Source organism: Vidua chalybeata, chromosome 8 (genome assembly GCF_026979565.1).
Source record: "Vidua chalybeata isolate OUT-0048 chromosome 8, bVidCha1 merged haplotype, whole genome shotgun sequence".
Lineage (NCBI taxonomy): Eukaryota > Metazoa > Chordata > Aves > Passeriformes > Viduidae > Vidua > Vidua chalybeata.
The window spans coordinates 15,964,937-15,978,127 of NC_071537.1; the positions used below are offsets into that span (position 1 = coordinate 15,964,937).

General features: G+C 35.5%; 1 protein-coding gene across 4 annotated transcripts in view; it reads left to right on the forward strand.

Annotated features, from left to right (window-relative positions):
* The window catches only part of EXOC6 (exocyst complex component 6), an 89,049-nt gene that overhangs the window by 50,826 nt on the left and 25,032 nt on the right, over positions 1-13,191 (forward strand). For 3 of the 4 annotated variants that reach the window (XM_053948956.1, XM_053948955.1, XM_053948954.1), the window contains exon 19: positions 5,875-6,016. In XM_053948956.1, the coding sequence (XP_053804931.1) occupies positions 5,875-6,016 (142 nt within the window). Of the gene's footprint in view, positions 1-263; positions 294-5,874; positions 6,017-13,191 lie in introns of all 4 variants that reach the window. The other variant, XM_053948952.1, reaches the window with a different exon arrangement.

Below are 13,191 nucleotides of genomic sequence, written 5' to 3' on the forward strand. Positions count from 1 at the left end.
TACAGTTCTTTATTGCAGAAAAACACATCATTGCCAAATTAGTATTATTTAAGTGATAATCTCTTTGTTACACTTCAACAAAATACTGTATAAGTTCAGAGGTTTTAAAAAAATACTATTATGTAGCTATAATTGTTCTTTTTGTACACTTTTTCTTATCTTTTATTGCTACCAAATTTTTTATTCTTTTTTTTTTTTTTTTTTGAAGTTGACAGTACATCTTAATTTTTTTGTTTTGACTGCCTTACTGGTTTCCTTCTCAGCATAACAACAATGACCATGCAGCTATGTCGGTAAGTAGATGCAAGATGAAGAAAAAGCATGTGAACAGAAAAACTATGAACTGCCTGCAGGCTTATTGCTTCAATTTTTAATCATTTAATAAAAAGACCCTTTCTGTTTTGCTGATAACTTGCTGTGTACCTTGTGTGGATGCATGCAGGGATCAGGTTAATGACTAACACTGGGCTTTCATACACTGGGACAGACAGCAGGAGTCCTAAAAACCTTGCAGAAGGTTGATAGGGTGTGCCTTGCATCCCAAATGAGGTAACTTAGAGACTGAGACCTCTTGAAAGAGAGGTCAGGTATCAAAATCCAGCTATGAGACATGCATACAGAATTAGGATAGAGTGATAAAGCTGAATAAAGAATCAGTGAAAGTTCCATCGGTCCTCTGCTATATTTGTCTGGGGTCAAGGGAATGTATGTATTGGTGTTCTTTATTTGCTTTTAAATTTTTTTTTTAAGAAACTGATGAATTGCATTTAAGAGTTCTCCCATCCCCTGATTATTTTCACATTGTAATTTTTTCTTTATATGAGGAATTTATTTTGATTTGGCATAAGCACTGTCATGATAATGAAAGTGATGAGGTTAATATTACTAAATTATTAAAACCTGGAGAATTAATCTAGCAGTAGGCTCCCAAGTTGTTTGGAGCCTAAAGCACAAGTTATTAGTGGAGGTGTAGGGAGGTGGAGTATCTAGTCAGTTAAAGAGAAGGCTGAGGAAAGATCCAGTGGCAGCCTACAACTTCTTGAAGAACAGATACAAAACTGATGGAGCCAAACTTCTTGGCTGGACTGACAAATTCAGACGTGGTTGTGGTCAGAGGTTGAAGTTTGGGAGGTGGAACTTTGATATTAGAGGGAAAATGTGCTTGAAGAGAGTAGTGCAGTGTTGAAGGAGATTGCACAAAGAGGCTGCTGAATTCCCATCCTCAGTAACTTTGAAGGGTCCAGAGGAAAAAAGGTCAAAGGACCTGAAGCAGTGTCGGCAACAGTGCTCCAAGTAGAAGGTTGGACTAGCTGACAATGGTGGGTCATTCCAATCAACATTTCCATCATCTGAATACTCAGCATGCTGGTGAACTGTCAAGCATTAGCTCTGGTGTCATGAGCTCTGTGTTTTGTGTAGAAATATTTCCTGGTAGTATTGTATAGATCTCAGGCTGCTGGTTATTTCCTGATCGAGGGCTAGCAGAATTTCAGCAATGTAGAACACAGAAGCTGTGTGGCTTTGGGAATTCTGGTAATAATTGGAAAGTAATGCAGTTTTTAATGGTTCTGTTTTCTGAACTCACAAGAATTTAGTCTTTTGGGATTATGTTTAAGTCTCATTTTAAGTTAATCTTGCAGTTTTTAGTGCCATTAGATTCTTTGAATCAAAAAGCAAATTAAAGTTTCATTATACAGCCATTAATATCATGAAATAAATTGGATGATCAAATTTGTTATTAAGGAACTACCATTTTTAGTTTTATTTTAAAGAGTTAAGGAAAAACGTTTCCTTGTATTTCCAGATGAGTTAACTTGAAATTATGTGGTCTGTATGTAAGTGGTTTTAATCTAAGTTTAGAATTAGCTGCATTTTTATTCTAGATATATGCCTTGTCAATACAAAGTTGGAAAAGAGTGGTCATTGAAAAGACACAGTTGCAAATTACTTTTAGTTAGGTATTTTTAATTGTTTTGGTAACATTTGGGGCAGAGACTGGAAGTAAACTTGATTAGTAAAAATTCCATTAATGTTTTTAGTATACTTGTATTCTATCACTAGTTCAAAAGTTGGAGTTTTTAACCTTGAGTGATAAAATTTGTATGTTTAATTTATTTGCATTTTCAGAAAGAATAGCATTTTGTTATTTCATATTGCTAAATTAATTCTTCACCTTAGCATCTTAGATTTAAGGGGTAAGTTTTGTTATTTTCTTTTTATGCTGAGGATGGCAGTTTGTATTATTTTATTGTTTCTGTGATTGGCAGCAAAAGCCTAATTTCACAGCTTGCAGTGAGGGTGAAGGGGTGGTGGTTTTCTGCAGCTATATTCAAAAACTGTCAATCAACAGCCTCCACAGGCTACTTAGAGAATGGGTTTTCTTACTGACTTCTCCAACTGCTGCTTCATGCTGTCTTTGATTGGCATAGCCTGGCAGGGAGGATGGATGAATCTGTCACTGGCTGGTTAATTGTGTTGCTGGTCTCAGCCTGACATCAGGTCTTTGACTCCTAAGTGGCTCAATACAAAACAAATTAGCAGATTGTAGTCATATTTCTCATTCTATATGCTTTGACTTTGTTGAATGCAGTCCATAAATCATATTGACTGGCACCATAGTGAATGATGAAAGCTGCTTTTGAGACAGCTAGCATGGGCTTTAGAAAGCAGCACCGCGAAGGTGCCGTGGAAGGATGCATATGGCTGACCCTTTGGGAATTTCCTAGGAGCCAAATGTCTCTACTACAATTGTTCTTAGGAGAAAAGCTTTTGGGTCCTATAAAAAAGGATTTAATATGTCAGCAGATTCTCTTTACAAGCTCCTTTGAAATATAAGAAGTTTGTCTAAGGGTTTTCTCTTTTTACAAACTTGTATTTCAGCAAAATGTGGAGGCTGGGTGAAAAAACAGTTGCCTTTAACACTGTTAGCAGGTGTTTTTGCGTATAGAATAGGGTCCTTGTTTCCTAAACTTTACACTGACTGAGTGGAAGAATAGGTTTTGTAGATAGGAGCAATTAGCATAGGCACAGCAGAGACAATAGTAGTGTCTCCAAATGGGAGGCAACTGGGGCAAATGTGAGAAGCCTGCTGAATTTCTGCATGCTGTTGAATATAGGTATTTAATTGCTAGATAACCATGGCCACCCCCACCCCCTTAAATAATAATAGTAATTTAAAAAAGCAAAATAGCCAAACATCAAGACTGTTTTAAAATTAACTGATATTTCTTCAATCCTGAAAAATAAATGTTATTGCTATGTTCACAAATCCTTATATTTCCTCTTCAAAATGCTTTATGAAAAATTGGCAAGGAATTGATGATGTGGTAGACGTTGGAAATTTGGAGATGAATTTTTAACTAGATCCTATTTTTCAAACACAAATGTTAAATTTATTCTTTTCTTGGTATCATACATCCAGTGTAATTTGAACTGGGAAACACTGAATTTTGAAGAGGATAACATAGTATAGTTCACATTTCTCTTAGTTAAAATTCAGCATTTTGATAAATATATGTAGATTTCTTTTTTTCGCTGAATTTTAGAATATTAAGTGATTTTTAGTAAGTATCCATTGTGTATAGTGAACTGGTAGTATTTGTTGATGTATCATTTGAACAATAAGCCTGTAGTTCAAGTTACATAGTTGGAAATAGTTTATATGTTAGGATGTTTCCATTTTATGATACTTCAAAACCAACATTAAATGTACATGTATTGATACTTATTTAAAGTCCGAGTGGCTTTAGCTGTGTCATTTCTGTATTGTAACCATTATCTTGTGCTCCAGTACTATTGATATTTGCCAGAATGTAAAAATTAACTACACATGCTTGTTAGAAATATAAACATGTCATATATTTAAGATAACAGAGGAGTATATATTGTTTCCGTATGAAATAAACTGAATGTTAAAATTTTTCATGACAACCTATTAATCTGGTTGAACTTTTATTACATTATAGTGGCAGCATAAATAGGACATGGAGCTGATTTGATGGAGCAGTACATTAAACAGAGATGCACTAGTTGCTCCATTAAATCAAAATGACATTTCCATTAAGTATTTCAAACGCACTACACTGTAATTACATGAACTGTGGCCCATTTAGTCCCCTTCTCACCTCCCCTTTTCCTTCCGTTTGTGCCTATTCTTTTTTTCTTCTTCCCCCCCTCCCCATTCATATTGATATTGTTCTGCTTGGGGAATAGAGCTGCATGTCTCCCAGTGTAATTGCTGTTGGGTTTGGGAGACTTTTGAGCATGCTGTTCTTGTATTGTTTCCTACATTCTTTGTTGTCAGTTCATCTATTTTGCTCAAATATGTTATTTGCTTTTCTGAGATTTTCAATTAAGAAACTGACATGTCATTTTAATAAAAAGCTCTTTACAGTTCAAGGTCTCCTAATGCTAGAAACAATTAGCAACAGCCATTTAATGTTTCAGTGTGAATGTGAGGAGAGTTGAAGGCTTTCTATTGTAGTCACTATATTTTAATTACCTTTTACCAAATAATGGATTTTTAAAGTGTGAAATATTTGGGGCCAAATTTGCTTTCTGTTATGAAAATTTTCTACACATGAAAATTCAATCTTAGCAAGTTGACTTATTAAGGACAAGACCTGGCTCTTCAGATGCTGAAGCAGAACTTTCCAAACTTTTTGGGACAGTGAACTGTCCATTATAGTTGTTCATTATTTATATATGTTTCTGGGAGTCAACAGTGAATTGATCAACCTGACTTTGCAGAAAACAGCTGGGGAACCATTACTTTAGAGAAAAAGGTGACATAACTGTACTGATGGGTAGAAGTAAAACAATGTTGCCATGTGCTCCAGTAGCTCTGTTGTGTTACTATGATTTCTTTTGTGTGTGTTGTTACCTTTATTTCAATATCATTGTAACGTACACATCAGTTGAAAAGAGTGGTTTCAGTACATTAAACTACAGAGATTCATATAGTAGCATTTGACACCCAAGATCACTCTGTTTTAAGAGATGGCAGTGCTGTGAATAGAATGGTGCCATCTGGTTTGGTATCTGGTCTCAAGTGGTTTTCTTAACTTTAAGGTAGAATTTTGTTATATTTAAGTTTTATTGTACTAAATTTTAAATAATTTATTCAGGTTAATGTCTGACTTTGTGTTTTAATTTTTGGTCTCATGTTGGAAAAATTGCCTCAATTACATATAGATGATGGGGAGAACAATATTGCCATCTAGACTGTGATTGGGAAAATATTTCTATTTTGTACAGCAGAGGGCTACATTTCATTTTGTAAGTAGTTGATCACTGGCAGCGCTGATTTATTAAGCACCTGAGATAATGGATTAGCATGAATTTTTAAAGTAATTTAGCAATAAACTTCGAGATGGGATCTGAGCAGTTAAACTACCAACAATTAGTGCAAGCTCTTACAAGAAATGCTCCAACTAACTGCAATCATTTTGGTTTATATAAAGTTGGGAGTTTATTTAATTTGCTACTGTTAAAAATATGCCGCATGTTGATTTTCATTACATCCTTGCTTTCATTCTGTTTGGGTTAAAAATACTTAAATAAATCCACAAAGCTGTTCATATGCTTCAGCAACTTTAATTGTCATTGTTTTGGAAATGTCCTTGTATTCATGAAGACTGTTGGATTGCTGGAAGAAATACCAATAATTGCTTTAACACCTATTTAATCTAGTTCTCTGTTTGATCTAATAGAAACAAATCTAATAGATCAAATAAATAACAGGAAGTGTGATCTCTCTCCTTCTAATCTAAGTTTTGTCTCATTAAGACTTAGAATGTGTATTAAATCAGATGAGCAGTTCTTCAGTGACATATCATTTGTTTCTATTGTAAAACTTGTTGCTTTTTCTACTAGGGAAAAGTGGCCCAGACAGCTTGCATGTCAGCCTGCCAGCATCTTTCAATGTCCCTAATGCAGATGCTACTGGACAGTGAATTAAAACAAATAAGCATGGGAGCAATTCAGCAGTTTAATTTAGATGTGATACAGTGTGAATGTAAGTATATATTCCCATCTGTATTGATCTTAACATTGAAAAAAGTTATTTAGTGTAAGCTATATAGTGATCCTTTTCCAAAATCTACTAAAACTTTGTCTTTTATTAAAAATCATATACCAGTACATCTTCTTGTAAAAGTATTTATAAGTAAGTATGTTGGCATTCCTGGGAAATTTTTTAAATGAAACTTTTCTTTTAGCTAAAATATCTCAATTAAAACATGCATTGTTGTTACTCCTAATGGGATCATAATCACTATATCCAGTAAAGATTTAGTTTAGTACAAAATTGCCCAAAACTACTACATAAATATTACGTTTTAGCAGTTAAGGAAAAAAGATCAAATGTCTATGAAATTTTAATGTTTCCTCTTGAGTTCATCTATAATGATACAGATTTTAAATGTGCTGTTATGTGGGGTTTCCTCACTCCTAAAACTGCTACTGTCTTACTGTGCAGAATAATAATACTTATTTAGTGAACAACAGATGTTGTTTTACTGTCACTGTTTAAAATATGGTAACAGAATTATTTTATAAACTGGTTCAATACAGCACTGAAGGCAGCATTAATTACCTCATGCTTTGCATGGAGCTCATGGCTCCGGGTGAGCTGTTAATCTGTAGGAAGGAAGTTCCAAGAATAAGTGTTAGGGATGGTTGTATAGTTGATGACTGAGATACAGTGGAAAGGCTCACTAGAGATTTTTTTCAATGTGTATTTTCAGATTCTTCTGCTCTGTTTTTGGTTGGTGTTTTTTTTTTTTTTTTTTTTTTGGTTTTTTTTTTTTTTTAAGTATCTTTTATGTTATGTATTTGAAGCATAGATCTCAATTATTTTGGTGACAGCTGTAAAATGGGGCAGTTATACAAGTCAGATCCTGAGGCTTTTAGTTTGGATACATGAAAAAAATTGGTGACTACTCCATTACAAGCCACCTATGGGAAACTGAAAATTTAATTTCAAGCAATTTGGTTAGCATCACGAAAGGTTCTTGTGGGAGTCTAGAGACAGACTTAGGGGTGTTTTTGACATTCTAACCATATACTTCCCGCCTTATTTGTTACATTCCAGCTGAACTCAGTAACAAGTAGAGCAGGCATCTTTCTGACAGTCCCTCACTGTCCAGCCTTAGGGCCTTTCAGGGTCAAATTGATAGAATATTTGTGATTGTGACATTAAAATTCCGTGCTTGTACAAGTTAACCAAACAGATCATGGTTTGACTTTTCTTACTTTTAGTATGCTTGATGTTGCAAATTTAATAGTGTACTTTTCAGGTAGGTACATAGGAATGTGTTTGTGCATTTGTGTAGTTTCCTAGATGTAAAAAAGATACCAATTGTTAAAAGAGAAATTATACAGTATTCATAATACTGACATCATAATCATTCATCTTAACAAGGTGAATTAATGCAGCCACTAAACCATCATGTGCCTTCTGAACAAATAAGTGTAACAGTGAAGAAAACTTGTCCATTACAATATTATTCCAATTGGTTCTAATATTTAAAATATCAGCTGTGAACAACACAGTACTTCACTACTCTCTGTAGATGACCAATGCCCTGTTTCACCCTGAGATTTCTAGCAGTACAGGGGATAAAATGCATGATAGTCTTGCAGGTGACTTTCACAGTATGTTCACAGCAAAGAAGGGGGAAGTTCCACTGTTTCCAGCTGTCATCTGGTCTTTGGGTTGTTTTCAGACCTTTTTATTTTCAGGCCAAGGTTGACGTGTGCCCTGATTAGTGTTATCCTAATTTCTATTACCATTCTGTCTACCATCTTTGGTTGATGCACAGCAGAAACTTTATTTAGTGAAGAAATCTTAGTAGAGTTTTATTTAGTCTAAAATGATAACATTTCATTATTTTAAAATAAATAATACGATATAATTGTAAGATGACATCGTTTTTCATATGTAGCAGTTATTCTGAGTATATGGCATGGACAGGGCATACCAAAACTTTGGCCAAAATAAGAAAGTTTCAGAAAGCTAGTAACTTAAAAACTGAAAAACGCATTCTTCCACCACTGTGTAATTTCTAGCATGGGCTGTACAAGTGCTAATGGAATGAACTTCATTTCTTCCTATGTGAAAAGCTTTTAAAGCATGTTAGAAAAAAAAAAAAAAAGGTTTTGCACAGAAACAGAAACCCTTTGAGTAGTTTGAGTACAATTATGGAAGCTTGTCAGAATAGTGTGTTGCAACAAACCACATTTTGCAGTCTGTGGAATAAAGGAGTGACACAAGATTTTGGTCAGACTGTTTTGCTGATGTGGTTTCATTCATAAGGTCCATCACAGGCACATTCCAGGCCTCACTGTGATGCCTGTGATTTATGTTCTTGCTCATCACCCTCCCCCAGCTTTATTCTTTGATGCTTTGGGATTAATGGATACGACAGTGACATTTCAATTAGTGCTTAGAGTGTGCGAATAATTCACAACTGTTGGGAGTTTTCTACTGTATTGTATTAATGGGTTTGACCTTTTACTTACAATGGAGTATACTCAGATGAATTTTGAACTAAGAATTTAGATAACATGTGGAAAATTATTAATATCTGAATGTAAACTTTTAAAAATTCTTGCTAATATTGTAGAATTTTTTTCGGGTCTTTAACATTATAATTTTAGTCTTTCTGATATGAACTGGGTAGATCTAAATGAAATCAGAAAAATGTGATAATTCGTTAGTTTTTTCCTTTTCTGTTTAAAAGTCAACATTCCAAACAACAATTCAGCAGTCTGTTAAAGTCAGTAAGTGCTCTTCTTAGGAAAAAAAAAAGTCTTCATCATCTCGTTCTTCTTCTAGCACGTTTTTTGTTTCCTTCCAAACGTTCCAAAAAGATTTCAGTTTGATTTCAGTTTGTCCTATTCTAATGAAAGTATTTCTCTACTTCCACGGAAGATTTTATAACCTAGAGCAGTGTTTTACCCCTGTATTTTATAGTGTTCTTTCTCTTTTCACTGGGATGATTGAGATTCCTGAAACACCGTTCAGAAAATACAATGTACTGAGTCCCGTTGAAGAAAGTCCAAAGAGGAGTCTTTTGCTTGAATATTACATTTTGGTTCCCCAAGGAAGGAAGTGGGTTGGGAAGGGGGTGTTTCTGTTTCTTGAAGATGAAATTCAAATGAGGGTTACTGTATTTCACTTTACAGGAAGAAAGGTGTGCATCATAAAAAATGAGCTTTTCAGAGACACCATCCAGATCTACTTAGCTTACATCAGCTTCTTATTAAGGAATTCGAACTTCTCTAAAGTTGTAATTGTTGGAGGAGCTAAATGTTTTTGGGTTTTTTTATTGATGTGTTTTAACACAGATGAATTGTGAAGCAGGATTAGTTAACAGAATGAAATATAGGTGAGTGGGCATCCTTCTTCACCCAGATGTGGAAGGGTGAAAAGGTTTTGGGTCTTGGCTATAAGCAAGCAAGGGTGAGCGGAGAGTTAGTGCAAAGCTGGGTACTCTGGATTTTCCTGATCAGCCCTCTGTATGGCTTCCTGGCAGTCCCTCCTTTCCCCCACTGCGTGGAGAGCAGCAGTATCCAAGAGCAAGTGACATCCTGACCAAAGTGTTCTCTTCTGAGCACACACAAAAGTGGTCTCCAGGTGGGCATGCTAGAAGCTGAGGAACTCAGATCCTGTATTTCCTTGAAAAGGCACCATATTCTTCTCTGGAGGCCCCTTGCTCTACCTGCCTCCTCTCCCATCTGGGCAGTCAGGTTAACTTCACTGGCTGGAGGCCATCCTTCATCTGCCGCTCACATATGGCAGCACGGGCGGCACAGGAAGCAGCGAGACCTTGCTGGAGCTGGGGGCTGCTGCCTGGCCAGCTGGCAGCTCCCTCAGCAAGGCTCCCTCCAGGCCTGTTTGAACAGCTGGAGCATCCAACAGGGCTGCAAAGTGGCTGAGGCAGCTGAGATAGTCACCTGATTCTCTGGTCTTCTTTTAAAAATACTTCTGTAGCTTTGCTGTCCCGCCTGTGAATCAATGCTATGAGACTGGAGTTAAACTGTCCTCATTTGGCTTTTGATTCAGAGTCTGGACTCTGGTTTTTAATTTCTTCCACTGAGCAGTAAAACTATTTGTCAAGAATTAGGTACTGAATTCCCAGACCAACAGAGAGGCACAACCAGATGATGTCTAAAAGATAGGATTTTGAGCCAATAAATTTAAGAGATCTCATAATAAATCTAGAATTGTGTAGAAATTCAATGCAATTTACAGTTAAAGGTGTCTTAAATTCCATTTAGTAGATACAGCCTTTATCTTAAGATCTCCATTAATAATTACGTATATATATGTCAATTCTCATATATCCCGTATACAAAATGTAATTATACTATCAAAGCAAAATATTCAAAAGAAAATGGACTGAAGTAATATTTGCAACATTTATATTAATCATTACAATTTATGTGTTACCTCCCAGCTTGTTTTTGTATATTTGTTTCTTTTGATTCTATCTTCCTTATATTTCTAAACTGTTTGTTACAAGGAAGTATGTTGAGATTGTACATACTGAGGACCCACATTGTTCTTGTTCTAAATACACAGTATCAGCAAAGCAGAGGAAGAGAAGATTAACAAAACCCTTGTGAATACCAGATTCATGTAATGTATATTTTCAACTGATTTTTCCTGAACATTTGAGTTTTTGATTCAAACTGCCAAACAGCCAGTTGTTTGCCCCTAAGAGAGACAGTTTAATAGTGATCTTTGCATTTCATTCTCCTATATTATAAAATTCCAGAATGCTTTTTATGCACATTAAGCCAAACATCCAACCAGCCCCCTACCCCTGCAAATCCTCTTAAAGCCTAGAATGATTGTAGGGGGTGAATATTTTAAAAGATGTATATATGACAGTGTTTCATTACTATCTAGAAAAGGGCCCTTAGGACAAAGACATTAAGAATGTTAATCCTGTTCTTATATCTTCCTAATATGCTGTGCAGTAGAAAATATTTAATTAGCTTTGTAAAATTGTTAGCAAAACTTAAAAGCCCTGCACTGAGGGTGGAGGGGGAACTGTCTGACTGTTACCATAAGTAGATTATCTGTTTGCCCTCTGAACTCATGAAATTATAATAATGAAACAAATTCTATTGTAGTCACCTGTCAGAGTGTTCCAAATGTGAGAATAAATGTTTGTGCTATAATGAGTGTCCCTAATGTTGTAAATGCATTCATAGTATAAAATTGTAGTTTAAGAGAACAAAGCTTATACAACAATTAGGTTTGGTACATTATGTACTTTTTGTTCTACAGCTGCAATGCTAGTAGGTATTACGTAGAGAAACAAAATTATTCTGCATTTTTTAATGCATTAGGATAAATTCCAAACTCTCTTAGCCTGATGAGCACATAAAAGATGCAAATATTTGCCCTGTGGCATGTAAGAGTATTCTGCTGTAGGAAGAGATCTCCTGAAGCATAAAGTGCCAAAAGCTAGCTGAAAAGACTTTCTGAAGGTCACAGTTTTCAGTTTCAGAACTTTTCAGTTCTGTAACCCCTTTTTTGCCATTGATCTTCTTTCTCCCAGTGCTAGCTATAATTGTGGAGTGACTGGAAGAGCTGAGATTCTGGTGGGGGAAGCTGGTGGTAGTGTGCTGTGTATGAGCAGAAAGTTAGGATCAGATCAGATGATCTGATGAGCCTTACCTTTCTGGTTTAAGGAGCGTAGAAAAGACCCCTTTTGACCATCATGCATATCCTCCTTCTTAATGTGCTGCAATAGCTCACAACTGTGTATCTCTTCTAATCTATTTGCTGTGGAGCTCTGCTTAGGATTCCCTGCTGGAGTGTGGTGTTCCATTTTAAAATCTGGGTTTGGCTGACCTCAGAGCCCAGCTTTGCTGTCCTTGAGAAAGGGTGTTGCTAGTGGCCATGAAAGACAGAAAACAGCCATGTAGACACACAGGCCTCCAGCCTAGGTTGTTCAGTAGGGTGCCTAAGGTTCCGAGGCTTAGGCATCTTTGTAATTCTGTAGGCTGGTGATTGTACAAGCTGCTTTGTCTTTGCTGATTTAAAGAGTTTATTATGAGAAAACTCTCCCTATAAAATACTGAGCCTCAGGTCTACTGTTTTTTTTTTAAGGCATATTTGTGATCATTTAAAAGTCCATGAAAACTGCTCTAGAAAGTTGGTGTTACTTATAAAGTAGGAAGATCAGACAATTTCAAATCCACACTTGAATACAGTAATCAGTGAGCATTTGCCAATGTTACCAGTACTTGTCTGTGACATTACAGTGGTCTCCCTAAAGCATTTGATTGTTATTTTTTGTTTCTTCAGTTGATAAAGAATAAAGTTGTATTGCAGTTGAATTCATTCTCCTATTACATGACTCTCATAAAATAACTTTTGCACTAGTGTAATACAAGTAGTAAATTTTGCTTCTACTAGTAAAGCTGCTACTCTAATACCATATCCATCTATTACTAAGTCATCTTTAAGTATTCTGAGATGGTCCTAGTAGTTTCTTGTACCATATAAGAGTCTTTATCTAAAATTGTGTTCCATATAGTCATTTTTAGACTTGTGAAATAGTCAATCTGAATTCATTAGTCTGCTTTAGGTTGAAACATACATTCAGAAGTAAATGTTCAAGGCCATTATTTTACCATTGTGTTAGCTCAGACAGCAGTGGTTTTTTTGGATTTTACCTCCACATAATCCATGTTTTCTAACTAGCCATTTAAAAAAAAATATTAAAGATTTCATATAACTTCCAAATGTTAGAACAGTAGAGTTTAGCACTGGGTCTGGAAATTGGATTAATATGTTTTGTTTCCTCTGCCACTGAATGACCTGTTTCTCAAACAGGAAAAAATTGCCTTTCACTGCCTTGGCTGATGCTTCTCTAAAGCTGTTGCAGTAGTATCTACTTTGTTTTGTTGAGAGTTCTACCTGAAGGGCATAAGAAAAATACTCTCGAGTTCTTTTGAAATAAGATATCTAACCTGAGTGAGGATGTGAGGTAGTGGTTGTTTGTCTTTGTTATTAACTTGTGTCTGGGATAATAACAACAAAAAGTGTATTTATTTTTAAGTTTAGCAACTGTTGATCTTTTCCTGATTTATATAAGTAGCTGACTTTCTTTCACTTACCACGTTGACATTTTTTGTATTATGAATATATTTTTGCCTGCAATTTTG